This window comes from Callithrix jacchus, chromosome 8 (assembly GCF_049354715.1).
Source record: "Callithrix jacchus isolate 240 chromosome 8, calJac240_pri, whole genome shotgun sequence".
Classification (NCBI taxonomy): Eukaryota; Metazoa; Chordata; class Mammalia; order Primates; family Cebidae; genus Callithrix; species Callithrix jacchus.
Window position 1 is genome coordinate 94,640,185 of NC_133509.1, and position 23,241 is coordinate 94,663,425.

Consider the following 23,241-nt stretch of genomic DNA (forward strand, 5'->3'; position numbering starts at 1 on the left):
TAGACATGGCTTTTTTCTCACCTCTGTAAGGAAAAGCTTCTCAAGGGTCTTGGGAAAACTGATGGAAAGTGTAAGAAGCTCTTTGCTAGGGAAAAAAAGCCCTTTTAAAATACTTTCCTTTGTATTAGTACATCCATTTTCACAGCAGTTACTACTGTTTGCTTAACCACATTGTTTGATTTTTATGTACAAAGATATAAAAGGTGTTCATCCCAGCTCCCATGTGAACAAATAAAGGCCTTGATTTTTCAAGTGCAAAAACTCAATGGTGTCTCTCTACAGGGTGCACATTTATATTCACTCAAACTAAACAGGATTTTTTTTTTTTTGAGATGGAGTCTCGCTCTGTTGCCCAGACTGGGATGCAGTGGCACAATCTAGGCTCACTGCAACCTCTGCCTCCCAGGTTCAAGCAATTCTCCTGCCTCAGACTCCCAAGTAGCTGAGATTACAGGTGCATGCCTCCACACCCGGATAATTTTTGTATTTTTAGTGGAGATGGGGTTTTGCCATGTTGGCCAGACTGGTATCAAATTCCTGGCCTCAAGTGATCTGCCCGCCTCAGCCTCTCAAAGTGTTGGGATTACAGGAATGAGCCACTGTGCCCAGCCCTAAACAGGATTTTAAAAAATTATTTCTGTTTCTTTTTACTTATTGTAAAGGAAGCTCTTTGTAACAAGTAGATTAGTGAAAAAAAGTAAAATCAAAGTGACTAAAAGCCATTTAGATAACTATGTCAGCCTGATAGTAAATTAGGTAGGTTTGATGGATTTTGATTAGGATTAACCTATTTACTTGGTTTTAAGAAGAGCAAACTTAATTTAAGGAATAAATCAAATAAATGTTAGCAGAATTTAAAGTACTGTTTTTTTACTTTTAGCATACTACAAGTTTCGTTACTTTTCCTCTGATCTTTTATGTATGTTAAGAAATAACTAAGTGCATTAAATTGCTATGGACATTTCTAGTTGTTTATTTAAGCATTGACTTCTCTTTAATTAATACTTTTAAGGCTAAGGATTCAGTAGTTGAATAAAAAGTGTTTGAGTAGAACTAGGACTGAAAGATTTTCTGTTAAAATTACCTTTATGTCTTTAACAACGACAAAACACTGCATGTTTCTAAATGTATATCATTATTTCTTAGCTTTATTTCTTTTATGAAATATAATTATTTCTAGTTTTAAAAAGTCTTATTTTATAAAGACTTGCTAGTAGTGGATTGTTGCTACTATACCTTTGTTATTATAGAATCATATTATTTACTGATGTGTTGCCAATTGAGTTACCCATTGACATCAGAAAACATTTATCAATAGGGACTCCAAAGCATAAACGATGCTGTTCTTGTGCCTGAGAAGCTGTCATCCTGGTTACAGATACAGTATATTTACAACTAAAAACAAAATTTTAAAACACCAGAAAACAATATATAAGTGACTCTGTATGTTCCTTTGGGGCAGATATGATGTTTTGTGTGTCTTTTAAGTTGTAACATCTAGCATGAGGCTAGATTAATAGCCAAGTATATATTCACTAATTGAAGCTTCCATATCACTTTATAGATATTCAACAGCTTTACTTTGGTATATATAATGACTTTCAGTTATTAATCTGACTCTTTATAAAGATTTCATGCTGTACTATCTCAAGGAGCAGAAACTTTTTGTTTTATAGGGTTTTGAAGCTATTATGATGTTGATTTAAGTTGGTAAGCCTGTGAAGTATTTATTAAACCTTTGTCTAAGATTATAAAGCCTGTTTCAATAGATTATATTAAGCTTCAGTCATTGAAAAACTGGGTACTCTACATTTGCTAAATGAGACCATTTATTGTATATTAACAAAATGTGTAGGCATCTTTCTGTGTAACTGAATATATTAGTCATTGATATCTATCATTGTGCATGTTTATACATTCAAGTCCCACTGAATGAATCAAGATAAGGTACACAGTTCAGCTGACTCTAAAGGATTTGAACAGGAGTTTTGATTAGTTTAAGAGACCATACAGTGGAGAACATTAAATCCTCTACTGTAGGTGAAGAGTCTGAATATAATTTGGAAGGTAACAAATAGCTGCAAAGGCTTTTGTTTTGTTTTATTGGCTGACTCTTCACCTATAGAGAGGATCAGTGATCTCCACTGTATGGTTTTAGACCATCATAACTTTTGTTCAAATGTTTTAAAGTCAGCTGAACTGTGTACCTCACTGCTCCTGAAGCAAACCCAACACTCCACCACATGAGTGGTTTTGTTTGTTCTCCTTCCTTCACCCAGAATGCTTTCACATACCTCGCCCTTACTTCATCATTGCTCAGCTGCTGAATTCCTGGGCAAAATAAAAGCACCATGAAAAAAATCACACTTCATAGCTCCTGCATTCCTGAGGGACCAGCCTAGTAACTAGGTATTGTCTGTTCATTCCTTGCACGCATTCTTGAGAAACCTCAAGCCCAATAACCACTATATAGGAAAATCTTTATCTAAAATATGTCTATAGCCCTAGTTTCTATAGGAGTGCAGAAAGTTTCCAGGACATGTTATTTAGAGGAAACTTGACAGATTTAGGCTCAGCAAATGATCCCTCTAGAGGTGGGGCAGTGGCTTGCCCACCTCAGATTATATTGTGACTGTTTTGTAGGTCCTCTGAACTGGTTAGCAGGCATCACGATTGACTGCAACACTATTCATATCTGTCTCCTCTACCAGACTGTGAGCTCCTCTGGGATTAGTTTGGTTTAGGCAGCCCTCTTTCCAACTCTAAGGGAGAGATAATTTATAAGATCCTGGCTGCATAGATTAAGTATTTGCTTGTGAGAAATACAGATGCCCTAAGTTAGGAGCTCAGCCGTTAGGCTCAAGGAGAGACTAACTATCAGGAAGCTCACCTCTATGATCGTAGCTCACACCCATTTCAGATCCTGGTTGATTTTGTACGTAAGGATCTAGATCTGTCATTAAAAGCAAATGTATTCCTTATAGGATCATTTACTTCCTTCTCAAAATGATCCATTTTTCAATCTCATCTTAATCTAGGTTCTGTGCTAGACAGGACCGGAATTTTATGAGTATGGCCAGGTGAGGGCAGCAGAGAGCAAACAAGCACTTCAGCGTTCTTACCTTCACACAACTGGCCCCTGGTCCTCTTCCTCCAGTTTTCAGATCAAATATCTTAACGTCTCTGAAAGGCCTTCCCCAAGACCCTATCTTAAGTAGGTCCGCTTTGCATTCCTTACCCCGTTTCTCTTTAAAGCTCTTATCAGTTTAGAAATTTTATTTCTGCCTTTACTTGTTTAGGCTTCATTAGAGCAGACATTGCCTCTTTCACATCAGTATTCCTAGTCAGGAAGTTATTTCAGTAGTCCAATAAGAGATCATGGTGATTTGGATTAGGATGGTAACAGCGGTGATGATGAAACATGATCGTATTCAGGACACATTTTAGATGTAGAGCCAGACGGACTTGCTAAAGAATTAGATACTGGTAAGGAAGAGAGGAGAGGATTGATTATTCCTATGGTTTTGACAAGCTACCAGTTAAATGGTGGTGCCATATACTGAGATGGAAAATACTCAGAGGAGCAGGTTTGGGATGAAGTGTTAGTTATGTTAGGTTGGATTCACCTATTTAATATGCAGATGGACATACCAAGTAGGTAGTTGGATATTGAAGTCTGAGTATAACCAGCTAAGTTGGGTAGAGATCAAGACTAGAAACAAAATGATATAACTTATCATATATATAAAGCCAAGGAACCAGATGAAATTATCTAGGGAGAGTGTTCATGGACATAAGGGGATGGCCAAAGGCTGATCCCTGGGCAGCTCAACATCTAAGTTTGTCTGAGAAGACCCAGCAAAGAAAACTATGAAAGAGCAGCCAAAAAGAGGAAGACATCTGTAGTTTCCCTGAAGCTAAGAAAGAAAGTGTTTCAGAATGTGAGGACTGCTCAACCAACATGTCTTTCAGGGCAAACAAATATGCAATAAACAGAGGCACACATATGATTACTGCATCATTAGCAAAAAACACAAAATGAGCTGTAACTTTTGTCACATGTAATTTTGTGTTCTTAAACATTTTAAGGAAAATCTGTTGTTTTCTTTATGTATATTCTGTATGTATTCCCACATAGGTTTAATTTCTGCTATGAATTAATTCTGTCACGTTTTTGTGCCTGGGACTTCAGAATCTATGGTATTACAGGAGTAAAAGTAAAACGTGTCATTAAAGTTAACAACCGCATTCTGAGACTAAAATTTGAAGAGAAATTTCAAAAGTTTTTGGAGAATGAAGATATGCATGATTCAGAGTAAGAAGTTGAATTCTTTTTTTCCCCTGCCTTTCACACATCTCTGTGCGATCTTTAATCCATATATATATATATATATATACTTTAAGTTCTGGGGTACATGTGCAGAATGTGCAGGTTTGTTGCATAGGTATACACGTGCCGTGGCTTGCTGCATCCACCTACCTGTTATCTACATTAGGTATCTCTCCTAATATTATCTCTCCCCAATCCCCCCACCTCCCCTGCGATACCTCCCCTAGTCCCCCAATACCCCGACAGGCCCGGGTGTGTGATGTTCCCCTCCCTGTGTCCATGTGTTTTCCTTGTTCACACCCACTTATGAGTAAGAACATGTGGTGTTTGGTTTTCTGTTCTTGTGTCAGTTTGCTGAGAATGATGGTTTCCAGATTCATCCATGTCCCTGCAAAGGATGTGAACTCATCTTTTTTATGGCTGCATAGTATTCCATGGTGTATATGTGCCACATTTTCCTTGTCCAGCCTATCATCGATGGGCATTTGGGTTGGTTCCAAGTCTTTGCTATTGTAAACAATGCTACAATAAACATATGTGTGCATGTTTCTTTATAATTGAATGTTTTATAATCCTTTGGGTATATACCCAATAATGGAATTGCCGGATCAAAAGGAATTTCTATTTCTAGATTCTTGAGGAATCACTACGCTGTCTTCCACAATGGCTGAACTAATTTACACTCCCACCAACAGTGTAAAAGCATTGCTATTTCTCCACATCCTCTCCAGCATCTGTTGTGTCCTAATTTTTAAATGATTACCATTCTAACTGGTGTGAGATGGTATCTCAATGTGGTTTTGATTTGCATTTCTCTAATGACCAGTGATCATGAGCTTTTTTTCATATGCTTGTTAAGGAACAACTTTACAAAAGTTTGACTTTCTTTGTACAATTTCTATTTTAAAAGTTTACATGATTAAAAATATACATATATCGTGTTAGTAAATGTTTCCTTTTTATGCATCACCCATGGCTAGGATGACCTCATAATTTATCCACATTGAACTTGTTTTTGTGGTTGAAGGCAGGGGAGCTATTAATAATGATATTAGAACATGCCTGTAAATGAGAAATATCCCTGATGGGACATATGGTTATCTTATCTATAGCTACGCTTTTGTGAAATCAATCCTCAAACTTTTTCTATTTCAATTATTCTCAAGGAGCCACCGAAGAATGCTGGAATGCCTTTTTTATGTTTTTGATCCTGAAGTTACAGTGAAGAAAGAGCATCTGCTACAAATACTTGAAAAAGGATTCAAAGAAAGTGAAACCAGCAAGGTAGCATAAAATGTTATTTAGAATAATGTTTTCTTCCTAATAAGTGGAGCTCTGCCACTGGTTAAGCATGATTCCCAATCCTTTTATCCATATTTACAGTAAACTTCTGCTGTTTCACAAAAAGCTTAGTGTTATCATGGAAAGTACAGCATCTTTCCTCTTTGGATTATACCAGAGTAAGTCCATTAATTACTACTGCCTCACCCTATTTAATCCTTCTAGCATCTTATTTTTATGTTGTGAGCCTTTTGTTGATGGTTTTGAAATCTGCTTTTTAAATCGGCTATAAATCTTTAATCTGCTCTAAATTCTCTGGAGTCTTCTCTATCTTGAAACAATTCAATCCCTTAACTCCACTGTACTTTCTAGCTATTGTCCTGTTTTCACTTTCCTTTTACTGCTACCATTTCTTTATTCTCTACTTCACTATCCCCATCTTGCTGCTGATCTTGCTTTATCACTGGTCACTTCTGATGCCCCAAATATCCACTCCATCTTTCTCAGTTAAAGATTCTTGCAAAATAATTCAAACATAAGACTCCTTCTAGTTTTCTGATTCTCTCCTGCCACCCCAAACTTTTGCATTTGCCTTGTCTACACATGCCTTGCCAAAAGTTTTTAATAATTATCTTATATTGAATTTTACTCAATTTTCCAAAATTATTCAAAGAAACAACTCCTATTTTATCACTTTAATATGTGTAATTTCATAACAACTACAACTGGCATAAACAAGTTTGGGAACAAAATTAACTCACTCCTGGTAAGCATTCAACACAACTGGATACAACAGAAGTACATCTGTGTTTTTAAAAGTTCCATTTTCTCCCTGAACTGCCACCATACTTTGGGTTATATAGGCAACAGAAAATACTGGTTAATCCTGCAAATTGGTTAAGTGTTAGTTAAGTGGTGATAAACTGAGAATTTTTGTTATAACACATTTATTTTATTGAAATGTAGTCATTTATGTGCATTTTTCTACTAGTTCTTGAGAGCAGGATATGTGTTTATAGAGTAGATTCTTAGTAGAAATACAGTGAAGGAATAGATGTTAGATGGATGGATAGCAGTCACACCTATTTGTATACCTCCACATGTTTTCCTCCTCTTAAAATATAACTTCCTTTTAAATTTTGATTATTTGAATTATGTACAATCTTTAAAGCCTACTCATGATTTCATTACCTCTATAAACTCCTTCCTAATCTCTTCAGTTAAAAAGTATATCCTATTAGATGCACCTTGTAATACCTTGTATTTTTTGAATTATTACGCATAGTTTCTACTGTGCCTTTATTAATTGAGGACCAACACTAGACTGTAGCCTTACAATGCCATGCACATGGGTTATAGCAAATGTATATTTAGTTGTGTTCATTGAAAATCTGAGAAGGTTACTTACTGGGATGTGGAATTTGTGGTCAGATAAGCTCTATTGCAGTATAGTCATCCATCACTATCGGTGGGGGATTGTTCCAGGACTCATGAATATACCAAAATCTGTGAATACACAACTCCATTATAGAAAATGGTGCAGTATTTGCATATAACCTACACATATCCTCCTGTGTACTCTAAAACTCCTCTGAACTACTTATAATGCAATGTAAATACTATTTAAATAGTTGTTATACTGTATATACTATTTGTATTATTTTGTATTGTACTTTTTTCCTGAATATTTTCAACCCATGGTTGGTTGAATCCTCAGATGTGGGAACTGTGGACATGGAGGGCTGACTCTATTTATTTTTTTTGCAATTTCTTTGGATTGCAGATTTCAATAAGAAAAAATATATGTAAGTAATTTGGCATTCCCAGACAAGACATAATTCTAAATAATTTGGCTATTAATGTTAAACTAATAGTAATTTCAAACCTTTGAGACTGTGACAAGGACAAATGGACCTGAATTCAAATCTAATTTTGCCAATTACTAGTTCTGTTCTTGGACAGATTGTATAATCTCTTTTAGCTCTAGTTTTCTTACCACTAACATCTAAAAATAGAGATTTTTGTTTTTTAGAGCTACTTTCACAGCAAGCAGGTAATGTGAACATTACTGATAATACTTTTCAAGGAATAAAGTTAGGTACTATACAAACTAGGATTTCCATGGGTTAGCACAATAAAAAGTGTTTTGTTTCTGGAAAAAAATGTAGATCATGAGACCAAAAAGTTATAGTAGAAACAAGAATTTCACTGATATAATACCTCATTCCATTAGATTTTCTTTTTGCAGTTAGCAAGATTACTAGTGGAGCACTCATTGAAAGCTATTGCTCCTGCTCCACATAGTATTGTCAGTCTTGACTGTGGCTGCTTTTCCAGGAACAAATTTTGGTCTGCATCACTTTTTATTAACCTAATTGTATATGAATTTAAGATATATAAATGGCTTTGCCAAATGCAGTTGCTCCTGAAGGTTATCTTCTTTTCAGTGAGTCCAGCCTGCAGATTTCTTTGCCCAGACACATTAACATAAAATAATAAACTCTCTATATTGAAGTATTGTCAATTTTATAAAAATACTCAGATTTTGTTTTTCCTTTGCAGCTGCCTCTCAAAAAAGAAGCTGTCATTCTTTGTAACAGTCTAAGTATAAGTGAGTGTCCCAGAATTGAATTTTTACAGCAAAAGCACAAAGACGAGAAGAAACACTCTCTTAAGCGTGAGCTCTTCAGGCATGGTAAATACAAATATGCCATGTTTCTGAACTTTTAAATTCTAAGTCTTCAAATTCATTAAGTATTGTGATATCATTTCTGATACTTGGTTTTATCAACCCAGGAGATGTTCTTCAAACTACCTTATTTTGTATTTACCAATGTAGTAATACATGACTTTCTCATGATTAATTTAGCGACACTGTAATGGATATTTACTGAGTGATTACCATGTCAGCATTAACAGGAACATTTGTTACTCAGATATTTAATCCAACTTTTCAAGGGCACTTTTCACAGTCTGCCTTTGTTCGTTATGTTGTGTCACAAAAATTCAGTATATATATATATATGTTACACACACACACCAAATTCACAGGAAAGAGAAAAGAATTTGGCCCATATATGTGATAATTATATAAAGTATGCTGGAAGGTAGGCCTTATTTGTCCTGAATCATCATAATGTAAGATGATAAGAAAACCTAGGTTTTAGTTAAAATTACCTAAAGACAAATTGGAAATTGTATGGCTTGCCTTGTAACTTGTCTTATGAAAGATAAACTTTTGATATTTTAATTCATTCATAGTTACCAGTCCTTCATTTGCAGCTTGAATATGTAGAAATACAAGTACCCAAATCAATTTATGGTACACTTCTGGGAGAGATTCCCTGGTACCCACAGATTAGGGAAAAAGAGTAGCTCATCATGTCCTTCTTACCTCATCCTCTTCCACTTTATGTTCTTTAGTTCCACAAGTATTTATTGAATGCTTATTGTGTGTTAGGCTCTGGAAGGCTCTGGAAGGGATATAGTCTATACAAACTAGACGGTTTCATCTTTATGATGCTTATAAATATTAATAATCACATAAATATAAAATCATAATTATCATATAAGAGCTATAAACATGAAGTATTAATGCATAGTACCAAACAATGTATAATATGGAGAATAGATAGGTCAGGGAGTTAGGAACACCTATTCTTTAGTCTCAACCATCCAAGCTACTAAAGCAGGAGTCTCCAACCTATGGCCACAGACTGGTTACAGTCTGTGGCATGTTAGAAACCTGGCCACACGGCAGGAGGTGAGCAGTGGGTAAGTGAGCAAAGCTTCATCTGTATTTACAGCCACTCCCATCATTCATATCACTGCCTGAGCTCCACCTCCTGTCACATCAGTGGCAGCATTAGATTCTTATAGGGGTGTGAACCGTATTGTGAACTGCACATGCAAGAGATCTGGGTTGTATGCTACTTATGAGAACCTAATACCTGATGATATGTCACTGTTTCCCATCATCCCCGGATGGGACCGTCTAGATGCAGAATAACAAGCTCAGGGCTCCCACTGATTCTATATTATGGTGAGTTGTATAATTATTTCATTATATATTTCAATGTAATAATAATAGAAATAATGTGCACCATAAATATCATATACTTGAATCATCCCAAAACCATTCTCCCATCCCCAGTCTGTGGGAAAATTGTCTTCCGTGAAACCAGTCCCTAGTGCCAAAAAGGTTGGGGACCACTGTACTAAAGATTTGGTAGTCAGAAATTGGGTTAATTTAATTCTATAAGAACAACATTCTAGGTTCCTGACTATAGCTCAGCTAAGATGATTCATTCTGAACTAAACTATGTGTGTTTTGCAGTTTTTTAGTTAGTTAATAATAATTTTTAAATTAGGCCAGTTATTGAGTCTAAAAAGAACTCCATAACTCCTTATTTGAAAACACCTTTTCTTCTTTATCATTCTCCATTTTCATATTAAGAAATACCTCATGATGTTCTCTGCTAGATCCTTCTGGAATTTCTAAAACATTTAGGTTTCCTAGTTTACATTTTATATTTTGTATATAGTAAAAGCAAACAAATAAAATTCAATTGAATGTTGTATGTATTGTGATTAGAAATTATGTTTTTAGATTCTTGGCTTTAGGATTTACTGAATCCCAAGGATCTTTAAGAATCTAAAGGGAAATTATTACTAGAATAATTGCTAGAAGAATTTACAGGGAAAAATTACTTAATTATTTATTACGTAGACATATACTGAGTACATCTCACTATCTAAGCTATGTGCTAGGTGCTACTGAACTTTTACCCAGTTAACCCAACAATGAACATTTATTTTTAACTACTGGGAAAACTTTGCTATATTATTGTGTTCTTTCTTTCTCCCTCTTCTGTAAAGCTTTGCTTGATATAATCACACAACTCTTCTTTTATAATCATTTCATTTATTCAACAATATTTGTTGAGCATCTATTTTGTATTAAACAATGTGCTATGTGCTATACAGTAGCAAACAAGAGAGCCAGTATTTCTGCCTTTACAGAAAATACAGTTCAGTCTCAGGCCAATAAAAAAGGTTATGTTGGAAAATTATTAAAGTGAATTATTCTTAAGAATTACTTGTGGTTTTTTTATTTTTATTTTTAGGCATCCTCCTCATTACAAAAGTTTTCCTTGGCCAGAGTGTTCAAGCCCATGAAAAAGAATCCGTCAGTCAATCCAACTATCCATTGGTTGATTCAGTATTCATTCCTCAAAAATATTTACTAAGTATGTCTGTCATAAAGATTAATGTGGTTTCCTGTCCCTGAATGAAAAATGTGTTTAATACAGATACTCACAGTTTTATTTCTACTTAACAAAGTTTGTAGAACTTTCTACAAAAATCTGTTACTATCCACTAATAATTTTTATATTCCATACCTCAAAGATATTTATATATAGGTGTGGGTAGATAGTTAATAGGGCAAATTTTAATTTAATTATGTATTTGTGTGTGTGTGTGTGTATATATGTGTGTTCATTTTCAAAGAATTAAAAAACCATTCAACTTTTAACAAGAGTTTTAGAGAAATACATTTGTCAAAATTACCTGGCCACAAATTGAATAGAAAAGTGAAAAAGTATGAAAGGAAAAGGATTTGAATATAATTAAGCACGACTAGTGTATGTAGTGAAAAGATGACTAGTAAGTATTTATGTAATTAAAAGGACTACAGTGGCTCATGCTTGTAGTCCCAACACTTTGGGAGGCCAAGGCAGGTGGAGCACGAGGTCAGGAGATCAAGACCATCCTGGCCAACATGGTGAAACCCTGTCTCTACTAAAAATACAAAAATTAGCAGGTGGCAAGTACCTGTAATCCCAGCAACTCGGGTGGCTGAGATAGGAGAGTTGCTTGAACCAGCAAGCTGGAGAGCCTGGGCTACAGAGACTCCGTCTCAAAAAAAAAAAGCCTAGAGCAGAAAGGATGAAAGAAAAAAATCCTCAATAATATAACTGTTGCAATTAATTGAGTTTATTATCTGTTAAATTAAGAATGAAAACGTATGTTTCCATTTGAGGAAATGTGTTTGATTTGCTTGTTTTTGTTTTTACTCTAGATTCTGTCATGGAACAAAGAAACTGTGATTGCAGTGCTCGGCAGTACAAGTGGTTTGTCTTTGATCATGACCTTGTTTTGCCAGAATACGTTGTTGAATTTGAGTATATGACAATGGTATGAATTGTTACATATTATTAAAGACTGGAATTCCTTAAATGGGAACAGAATAGTAATTTGAAGTCTAATAATGCTATGTCAAGAAAATACAGTTTAGTCTCAGGCCATTATGTGCATGTGTGTATATTTGTTATTTTGTGAAGATCAACTTTCAAAACAAGTCATTATGACACCTAAATATTTTTAATGCAAATATATCATATGATTAATATATGGCTGTACTCTCACTGGAAAAGATTCAGTCTACTTTGAAGATTCAAACTACATTGAAACTACATTGAAGACTAAACATGATAATTTGTCTTTACTTTAACTTCACTGCCATTCCCTTTCACCAGGGAATCCACAGTTAACAGTTTTATGGGTTTGCTTTCAATCCTTTTTCTGTGCACTTCATAGCTATTAACAGATACCATTTGAAATAGTAGAAACAAGGTCTAAGTATTCTGTGATTTTTTTTGCCTTTCAAAAGACAATATCTTTTGAACATATTTCCACTGTAGTACATATAGAGGGATATTTCATTATTTGGTGGCTGCATATTATAGAATCTGTCTATATGAATCTATTCTGTTTCACTGAACTCTTTCATCTTATTTTGGATCACTATCACATTTGTTTTGCTTATTACAAACTTCATGTCTTGACATGTGATAGGGCAAATCCCCTTCCTCTGTCACCACTTATCTTTTTAAGCTTTTTTCACTATTCTTAAACATTATCTTTTTTCTATAAACAATTTCTATAAAATAATTTCTAGATGGATTAAAAAGGCTAAAGGTTTTAAAACAAGTCACATAAATATTGTAAGAAAATGAGTAATATTTATTACAGGATATTTGAAATAAGACATAAAATTCAGAATCCATACAGGAGATTGAGAGAGCTGACCTCTTAATAATTAACTTGTGAATTACAAATTAAAATGACAAGCAAGTTTTGTTACAATTAAATTAAAAGGCAAGTGACAGAAAATATTTGCAACATATATAAGATACATGATTTTTAACTTTTTTAATTTTTAAAATTTTTTGTAGAGACTAGATCTCACTATGTTGCCCAGGCTGGTCTCAAACTTCTGGACTCAAGCAATCCTCTCACCTTGAACTCTCAAAGTGCTGGGATTATAGGTGTGAGCCACCATGTCTGGCCTAAGATAAAATACTAATATCCAGAATGTATGTAAGAATTTTTCTAATACCGAAAAGACAGAGTCTAATAGAAAATGGTCAAAAGATATATAATAGGTGATTCATAAAACTATAAATAATTTTAAACATATGAAAGACTAAAATATCTTCTTTTTTGCCCATCATAGCGGCCAAAAAAGAGATTGATAATATCTCATGTTGGAAAATGTAACAAGACACGCACTGTCATACACACTTAGAAATTCTTTTATAGAAATTGTTTACAGAAATTGTGAGGTAGAAGGGTAGTGAAACAATTTTTTAAATGAATAAATACTTATTTAGGCATTATCTTTTCTACTCTATTTTGAAATACAATCCTTATTGTTAGAATTATTTGCATAAATAAGGAATCTGTCTATATGAATCTATTCTGTTCCACTGGACCCTTTCATCTAATTTTGGATCACTATCATGTTTGTTTTGGTTATTACAAACTTCATATGTCTTGATATGTGATAGGGCAAATCCCCTTCCTCTGTCACCACTCACCTTTAAAAATTTTTTTTACTATTCTTAAACATTTTCTTTTTCCAAATAAAATTTAGAATAGCTTGTCAAGTTCTATTTTAAAATCCTATTAAAATGTGACTGAAATTATATTGAATTTAAAATTTGATTTGGTGTGAACTGACTACTCTATAGTATTGGACTTCTTGTTCTAGGAACATGATAAGCTACTCCATTTACTCAGGTCCTCTCTTACAGTTTTCTTTGTAGAGGTCTCCAACATTTCTTATTAAGTTTAGTTCTGGGAATTTATATTTTATATTGCTATAATGAGTAGGATTATATTAGTCAAGTATGCCTTTAGCAAAAGATACAGAAACCCAGACAAACAGTAAACAGAAGTTTATTTAACTCACATAACAAAAAGTCAAGAGGTGGGCAGTACCTGGCAGTTGTAACCGTTCAATGATGTCAGAAAAGACCTTAGTTCCATCATCATCCTGCTTGCCACTTTATGAGCTCTTTCAATGTTATGATTCAATTCTTTCTTCTCTTCTGGGAAGTTTGCTTCTCTTAGTTCATTGGTTATTTCTTCTCTTCCATTTTCTGTTAAGCCCTCTGGATCCCCTCATTAGTTAAATATTAGACATTCCAAATTGATCCTCTGTATCTTTTCATTTTTCCTCTTCTAGTTTACACTCTATTTTAAAATTATTGTTTTGAAATGCTTTCTCAATCTTAGCTTCCACATTGCTAATTTGATCTGCTACCATATCTACTTGGTTCTCAGAGTATGTACTAAATTTTTTATTTTAATTGTTTTCATTTTAGCTTTGAAATGTATGTCCTTTTCTTTTCCATAGCAGCTTATTTTATTATAGATACTTTGTTTTCCTAGATTTTAAAAATTCTCAATGAAATACTTTGATTTCTTCTAGAACAAGTTCTGTTTGTTCATGTGGCTCTTGCTTAATTCCTTCACAGTTATTACCATAATTACTTAATTACCTGACAATCAAGATAACTAATTGCTCTTTATTCACTCTAATCATCAAGTTTCTCTGGACATGATTTTAAAAGTATTTGTCTCCTGCATATTTTTTAGCCATAGGTTACATTTCTGCTCCTATTTACCTGCCAATTCAGTCCTTTCTGATTTGTGTGTCACAATTTCTAGGCCTTTGTAGGTACCCTCTTCACTGTTACAAAATATTTTTAAATTACCTTTTACCAGTTTTTAAGAATTTTCAGTGGGTGGGAATAGATATATCATGCATAGCCTAAAATTTTAATCTGCTTTGTAGATGTCCTAATGTGATTCTGATTATCACAGATAGGACTGTATAACTGAAAATGTCAACTCATCTTTTCTACATAGCCTGGTTTTCCAAATGATAAATACAGCTGCTGATTTTGCAATATTTTAAATTCATATTTTAGGTCAAGGTGGACTCTTTATTTTCTGTGTTTAACAATGTTATTCTACAGGAAAGCAAAAAAAAATCAGAAGGATCAGTATTTTCCAAGGATTTGAAATTTGATGATGAAGTAATAAAAATGGAGCCCAGGATCAAGGCCCAACCAAAACTGATTAGTTTAGATGAGAAAACAATACTTTCCCTTGCAAAGACTAGCGTTTACAGTCATATTGTGGTAAGTATTGTGAGGAATAAAGCTTTGAGACAGGAATCTTGAATTTGGAGTCAAAATATAACATACGAAGTCAAAAGATACTAAACTGCCTATCTGATGATGCCAGGTACTATGCTACCTGAAGTGCCCATTCCTCTTTTTCGACATGGATTAGATCAGTGCTCTCTAGTAGTAATATAATGTGAATTACGTAAGTAATTTTTAGTTTTCTGGTGGTTATGTTTTTAAAAGTTTTTTTTAAAAAGTAAAATTAGTTTTAATAATACATTTTATTTAACTGAAATATCTTAGTTTGTTTTCTATTTCTATAACAAAATACTACCAACTGGGCAATTTGTAAAGAAAATATGTTTATTTAGTTCATGGTTCTGGAGGCTGGGACATCCAAGAGCTTGGTACCAGCATCTGATAAGGGCTTCTTGCAGTGTCATAAAATGGCAGTGGGCATTACATGGCAAGAAGGCAAGAGCAAGAGAGCCACAGAGAGCTGATTTTATAACAAATTTACTCCCAAGATAATAGACTCACTCCTCTGAAAGTGACATTAATCTATTAATGAAGGCAGAGGGATTGAGTTTCCAACACATGACGCATTTGGGGGACACATTCAAACTATAGTTCCTGCAAATTTAAAATATTATCTTGTTAACATAGAACTAGTATGAATATCCATTGGTGAGGTAATTTCACCCCAACTCTTAATTCTGAAGTATATTTTACACTCTGAGCACATTCAGACTTGCCACATTTCAAGTACTGAAACAGCCATATGAGGTGGCCTTCCAATTAGCAAGGGATTTTATTCCTGAATAACCAATAAGCTCTCTTTAAATGATTAAGAAAAAGGCAGGTAAGTTTTAAATCAGTTTCTAGAATTAACATAGAATATGGGATCTTTATCTTTACAAAATTAATCAATAGAAATCAGGTTACTTACTAAAGTGACTTACTTTATGCTGAGACAATTCTATTGAGATACTAGGCCTACTTCCATATCTGACTTTTAGATGTGTTCATTTCAGATCTGCTGCTACCACTCTATCCAAACCACTACAATTTCTGACCTAGACTGTTATCCCAGTCTTCTAACCAGGCTTTCTGTACTCTACATTGCAATATTGCACAACTCAAGAAAGTAGAATTCACATTGTATTCTGTTTAATGTGCACTTTGGGTGCCATTCATCATATAACTGAATAGAACTCAACACAAGATGGAGGGAGTAGGATGCCTCTAGAGCTACGCAACAGAGGCCCTGTCCTATGTCCATAAACATGCATTATAATAGCAATCTTCTGGCTGACAGTACTGATAAATTATTTCTGCACTATAATATCAAGATTTACTATTTTAGTAAGAAATTGGTTTACCTGCCTCAAAGACATCAGTTTAGTGGAGGAAATAGATATGTGAACGCATGGAGGAAGCTCAGTTACTGGGAGAGATTTACAGAAAGAGGTGAGGTTTGAGTGGATTTTTGAAGGATATGAGAAATTTAGTTGTTTACATATGCCAGACAGAAAAATATTCTTATCTGTAGGAACATGGTTTTGAAAGATCCGGATGTTTTCAGGGAACACTGAAAAATTGAGTATGCCTAGAATATAATGTTACAATGGTGGAGAGTAAAGATGTAGGTTGGAATTCAAGAAAGACGTGTGAAGCCCAGGCTGGAAGAGTATGAGGTTGTAGCTAAACTAGGATGGATTTTGGAAGCCAAATTTAGAAGTTTAGATTCTCCTGTTTAAGGAACAAACTTTCTTTAGATACCTTAACTTGGACAGCTTATGAATGGAAGTAACTGAAGTCAGACTGATGGTATGGAAATTCCATAGAAGACCATTGCAGTGTCCAAAGGAAAAATCATTCATTTCTTTTTGGATAACCAGAAAACCAGCAGCACCATCATATCACCACTACCAGTGCCTTAGCAGACTAAGGCACTGGTAGTGGTGATATGATGATATGGCCAGTTTGAGAAACAATCCTGCAATCAAATGTATAAAAAGAAGGAAAGGGAGTGATCAACAGTATGTTAGATAGTGAAGCTCTTTATCAGACACATAGGGAAGATGAATTCAGTTGTGGACATGTTAAGTGTAAGGTTTCTGTAGAATATATCATGGATGATAACCATATGTGACTTGTAAAATAGCTAGTCTGCTATTACCAATTTTAGCTAATTTTGACAGCTATTAGAAATTTAATTGTTTCTTCTTTTTTAATTTGTTACATCTGTGATATAAGGTGTAAGACGGTGGTGGTGAATGAAGGTAGCTGGGAGATAAATCATTTTATCATGATAATTAATACCCATTTGTTGTGAATACTATGTCAGTTACATTAATATATTTTCTTGTGCCCTTGTTTATTTTACAAGCTATACGTAAATATAGTCTTCACTTGATACCAATCACAATGGCATAAAGACAAAAAAAAACAAGCATCAGAATCTCTCCTTAAGCATAAATGTTTAATAATGTTTGTTTTTATAAGGAAATGGACAAGAAAAGTCTGGGCCAAATTCTGATATAGGTGTTGCCTTAAGCAATCTCCCACCTCCTCCTTTGACCTTCTGTCCTCCTACTTCAGCACCCTCAGCCTTTCTTTTTCAGTTTGGTACCCTCATAGATTTTCCTGCAGTCACAGTGCCATCATGCATTTTCCGGTCATCTCTCTCCCATGAGGTATCCTATCTGATACCTCATGGTATCCAAATCTTTAAGGTCTACATTGTTCACTGGTTAGCCTGAGAAATAGATCTACCCTAATAAATACCCTAACCACATACATTTATTTTATTGAAAGAATTTCATGCCAATTGCTGATAAACTTAGACCAAGTGAGAAATCATATTAATGAAGAACCAAAGTCTAGTGATACTATTGCAAACTATCTTTTAACATCATAGATTAGATTTTTTTCTTATTGGCAGTTTGTTAATGTTATTTAAAATAACTGCTTTCTTATTTTGTATACTGGGTCAAGTAATTGTTCTAAACATTTTAGATATCCATACTTCGGTATGATGTAGAATGTAATCTGTCTTATTTTGTACTTTATATTTTATTTTACTTCAGAGTCTGAATCTGCATGGAAACAGCTTGAGTAAATTGAGAGATCTTTCCAAGTTAACAGGACTTCGAAAACTAAACATTAGCTTTAATGAATTTACCTGTTTAGATGATGTATACCACTTGGTAAGAACTGTTCCTTTGAATCTAAAAAAGTCAAACTCACAGAAGCAGAAGGTAGAATGGTGGTTATCAGGGCTTAAGGTCTAGGGGAAATGAGAAGATATTGGTCAAAGGGTATAAACTTTCAGTTATAAAATAGACAAGTTCTAGGTATCTAATGCACAGCAAGGGTGGTGATAGATGTATTAATTTGATTGTGGTAATCATTACACAGTTATATCAAATCATAGCATTGTACACCTTGAACATATTCAAATTTAATTTGCCAATTTAATATTTTTGAAAAACTATGCTGACTCTGGGCACACTGCCCAGGAGTTAGGCCCACTCCTAAAGGAGAGCTATAAAATAAAAAGAAAAGGCCGGACGTGGTGGCTCATGCCTGTAATCCCAGCACTTTGGGAGGCCGAGGCGGGTGGCTCACGAGGTCAAGAGATCGAGACCATCCTGGTCAACATGGTGAAACCCGTCTCTACTAAAAATACAAAAAATTAGCTGGGCATGGTGGTGCATGCCTGTAATCCCAGCTACTCAGGAGGCTGAGGCAGAAGAATTGCCTGAACCTAGGAGGCAGAGATTGCCGTGAGCCGAGATCGCGCCATTGCACTCCAGCCTGGGTAACAAGAGCGAAACTCCATCTCAAAAAATAAATAAATAAATAAATAAATAAATAAATAAGAAAAGAAAAAGAAAAAACTTTGGTGCAGCAAAAAAATCATGAGATCAGAGGACATATGATAAATTGGAATAAGTATTTAAAAAAAGAACTGTCCTTTTGAAAATGTTTATGTAAAATAAAATAATTAATGGATAAATTATTTTTGGCTTCATATTCTACCATTTAGAATATTATACAGCCTGAATCAGCCTAAATACATATACTGTATTATGTTACTTTCTCTGAAACATGTCTTAGGTTGAACTTCTGTTTGCAGACCAAATCTGTACCAATGGTCATATCTCATTTCTAGCTACTTTAAGTAAATATGTTAAAATAATTTCTCATGTTTGTGTTTAAAATGTCCTCTGGTGTAAATTTCATTTTTTTCTACTCCTTTTTTCCCACTCTTCTCTCTTTCTTTCTTTTTTTTTTTTTTATTACATTTTAGGTTTTGGGGTACATGTGCAGAGCATGCAATACAGTTGCATAGGTACACACAGGGCAGTGTGTTTTGTTTGCTTTCTCCCCTTCATCCACATTTGGTATTTCTCCCCTGGCAATCCCTCCCCACCTCCCCCTCCCACTACCCTCCCCTTTTCCCCCTATAGACCTCAGTGTTTAGTACTCCCCTCTCTGTGTCCATGTGTTCTCATTTTTCATCACCCGCCTATGAGTGAGAATATGCGGTGTTTCATTTTCTGTTCTTGTGTCAGTTTGCTGAGAATGATGTTCTCCAGATTCATCCATGTCCCTATAAACGACACGAACTCATCATTTCTGATTGCTGCATAATATTCCATGGCGTATATGTGCCACATTTTCCCAATCCAGTCTATCATCGATGGGCATTTGGGTTGATTCCAGGTCTTTGCTATTGTAAACAGTGCTGCAATGAACATTCGTGTGCATGTGTCCTTGTAGTAGAACGATTTATAGTCCTTTGGATATATACCCAGTAATGGGATTGCTGGGTCAAATGGGATTTCTATTTCTAAGGACTTGAGGAATCGCCACACCGTCTTCCACAATGGTTGGACTAATTTACACTCCCACCAACAGTGTAAAAGTGTTCCTTTTTCTCCACATCCTCTCCAGCATCTGTTGTCTCCAGATTTTTTAATGATCGCCATTCTAACTGGCGTGAGATGGTATCTCAATGTGGTTTTGATTTGCATCTCTCTGATGACCAGTGACGATGAGCATTTTTTCATATGATTGTTGGCCTCATATATGTCTTCTTTCGTAAAGTGTCTGTTCATATCCTTTGACCACTTTTGAATGGGCTTGTTTGTTTTTTTCCTGTAAATCTGTTTGAGTTCTTTGTAAATTCGGGATATCAGCCCTTTGTCAGATGGGTAAACTGCAAAAATTTTTTCCCATTCTGTTGGTTGCCGATTCACACTAGAGACTGTTTCTTTTGCTGTGCAGAAGCTGTGGAGTTTGATTAGGTCCCATTTGTCTATTTTGGCTTTTGTTGCCAATGCTTTTGGTGTTTTGTTCATGAAGTCCTTGCCTACTCCTATGTCCTGGATGGTTTTGCCTAGATTTCCTTCTAGGGTTTTTATGGTGCCAGGTCTTATGTTTAAGTCTTTAATCCATCTGGAGTTAATTTTAGTGTAAGGTGTCAGGAAGGGGTCCAGTTTCTGCTTTCTACACATGGCTAGCCAGTTTTCCCAACACCATTTGTTGAACAGGGAGTCCTTTCCCCATTGCTTGTTTTTGTCAGGTTTATCAAAGATTGTTTGGTTGTAGCTATGTTGTGTTGCCTCTGATGCCTCTGTTCTGTTCCATTGATCTATATCTCTGTTTTGGTACCAGTACATGCTGTTTTGATTACTGTAGCCTTATAGTATAGTTTGAAATCCGGTAGTGTGATGCCCCTCGCTGTGTTCTTTTTGCTTAGAATTGACTTGGCTATGCGGGCTCTCTTTTGGTTCCATATGAAGTTCAAGGTGGTTTTTTCCAGTTCTGTGAAGAAAGTCAATGGTAGCTTGATGGGGATAGCGTTGATTCTGTAAATTACTTTGGACAGTATAGCCATTTTCATGATATTAATTCTTCCTAACCATGAACATGGAATGTTTCTCCATCTGTTTGTGTCCTCTCTGATTTCGTTGAGCAGTGGTTTGTAGTTTTCCCTGAAGAGGTCCCTTACGTTCCTTGTGAGTTGTATTCCAAGGTATTTTATTCTTTTTGTAGCAATTGTGAATGACAGTTCATTCTTGATTTGGCTCTCTTTAAGTCTGTTATTGGTGTAGAGGAAGGCTTGTGATTTTTGCACATTGACTTTATATCCTGAGACTTTGCTGAAGTTGCTTATCAGTTTCAGGAGTTTTTGGGCTGAGGCAATGGGGTCTTCTAGGTATACTATCATGTCATCTGCAAATAGAGACAATTTGGCTTCCACCTTTCCTATTTGAATACCCTTTATTTCTTTTTCTTGCCTGATTGCTCTGGCTAGAACTTCCAGTACTATATTGAATAGGAGTGGTGACAGAGGGCATCCTTGTCTAGTGCCGGATTTCAAAGGGAATGCTTCCAGTTTTTGCCCATTCAGTATGATATTGGCTGTTGGTTTGTCATAAATAGCTTTTATTACTTTGAGATATGTTCCATCGATACCGAGTTTATTGAGGGTTTTTAGCATAAAGGGCTGTTGAATTTTGTCAAATGCCTTCTCTGCATCAATTGAGATAATCATGTGGTTTTTGTTTTTGGTTCTGTTTATGTGGTGAATTACGTTGATAGACTTGCGTATGTTGAACCAGCCTTGCATCCCTGGGATGAATCCTACTTGATCATGATGAATATGTTTTTTGATTTGCTGTTGCAATCGGCTTGCCAATATTTTATTGAAGATTTTTGCATCTATGTTCATCATGGATATTGGCCGGAAGTTTTCTTTTCTTGTTGGGTCTCTGCCGGGTTTTGGTATCAGGATGATATTGGTCTCGTAGAATGATTTGGGTAGGATTCCTTCTTTTTGGATTATTTGGAATAGTTTCAGAAGAAATGGTACCAGCTACTCTTTGTGTGTCTGGTAGAATTCGGCTGTGAACCCGTCTGGACCTGGGCTTTTTTTGTGTGGTAGGCTCTTAATTGCTGCCTCGACTTCTGCCCTTGTTATTGGTCTATTCATAGTTTCAGCTTCCTCCTGGTTTAGGCTTGAGGACACAGGAGTCCAGGAATTTATCCATTTCTTCCAGGTTTACTAGTTTATGTGCATAGAGTTGTTTGTAATATTCTCTGATGACGGTTTGAATTTCTGTGGAATCTGTGGTGATTTCCCCTTTATCATTTTTTATTGCACCTATTTGGTTGTTCTCTCTTTTCTTTTTAATCAATCTGGCTAGTGGTCTATTTTGTTGATCTTTTCAAAAAACCAGCTCTTGGATTTATTGATTTTTTGGAGGGTTTTTCGTGTCTCAATCTCCTTCAGTTCAGCTCTGATCTTAGTTATTTCTTGTCTTCTGCTGGGTTTTGAGTTTTTTTGAACTTGCTCCTCTAGCTCTTTCAATTTTGACGATAGGGTGTCAATTTTGGATCTCTCCATTCTTCTCATATGGGCACTTATTGCTATTATACTTTCCTCTAGAGACAGCTTTAAATGTGTCCCAGAGACTCTGGCATGCTGTGTCTTCGTTCTCATTGGTTTCGAAGAACTTCTTTATTTCTACCTTCATTTCGTTGTTTATCCAGTCAACATTCAGGAGCCAGTTGTTCAGTTTCCATGAAGCTGTGCGGTTCTGGGTTGGTTTCTGAATTCTGAGTTCTAACTTGATTGCACTATGGTCTGAGAGGCTGTTTGTTATGATTTCAGTTGTTTTGCATTTGCTGAGCAGTGCTTTACTTCCAATTATGTGGTCAATTTTAGAGTAGGTATGATGTGGTGCTGAGAAGAATGTATATTCTGTGGATTTGGGGTGGAGAGTTCTGTAAATGTCTATCAGGTTTGCTTGCTCCAGGTCTGAGTTCAAGCCCTGGATATCCTTGTTGATTTTCTGTCTGGTTGATCTGTCTAATATTGACAGTGGAGTGTTAAAGTCTCCCACTATTATTGTCTGGGAGTCTAAGTCTCTTTGTAAGTCATTAAGAACTTGCCTTATGGATCTGGGTGCTCCTGTATTGGGTCCATATATGTTTAGGATCGTTAGCTCTTCTTGTTGTATCGATCCTTTTACCATTATGTAATGGCCTTCTTTGTCTCTTTTGATCTTTGTTGCTTTAAAGTCTATTTTATCAGAGATGAGGATTGCAACTCCTGCTTTCTTTTGCTCT

General features: G+C 35.3%; 2 protein-coding genes across 21 annotated transcripts in view; one reads left to right on the top strand and one right to left on the bottom strand.

The window, feature by feature from the left end:
• The window catches only part of RTN1 (reticulon 1), a 495,935-nt gene that overhangs the window by 362,265 nt on the left and 110,429 nt on the right, over positions 1 to 23,241 (bottom strand). The window lies entirely within an intron of this gene.
• Positions 1 to 23,241, top strand: part of LRRC9 (leucine rich repeat containing 9) — a 142,023-nt gene that overhangs the window by 32,299 nt on the left and 86,483 nt on the right. For 8 of the 10 annotated variants that reach the window (XM_078335045.1, XM_035262027.3, XM_035262028.3 and 5 more), the window contains 7 exons: positions 4,139 to 4,315; positions 5,497 to 5,614; positions 8,174 to 8,306; positions 10,738 to 10,860; positions 11,694 to 11,809; positions 14,941 to 15,105; positions 18,186 to 18,305. In XM_078335045.1, coding sequence (XP_078191171.1) covers positions 4,139 to 4,315; positions 5,497 to 5,614; positions 8,174 to 8,306; positions 10,738 to 10,860; positions 11,694 to 11,809; positions 14,941 to 15,105; positions 18,186 to 18,305 — 952 coding nt within the window. The remainder of the gene's footprint in view (positions 1 to 4,138; positions 4,316 to 5,496; positions 5,615 to 8,173; positions 8,307 to 10,737; positions 10,861 to 11,693; positions 11,810 to 14,940; positions 15,106 to 18,185; positions 18,306 to 23,241) is intronic. The other 2 variants (XM_035262038.3, XM_035262041.3) reach the window with 2 other exon arrangements.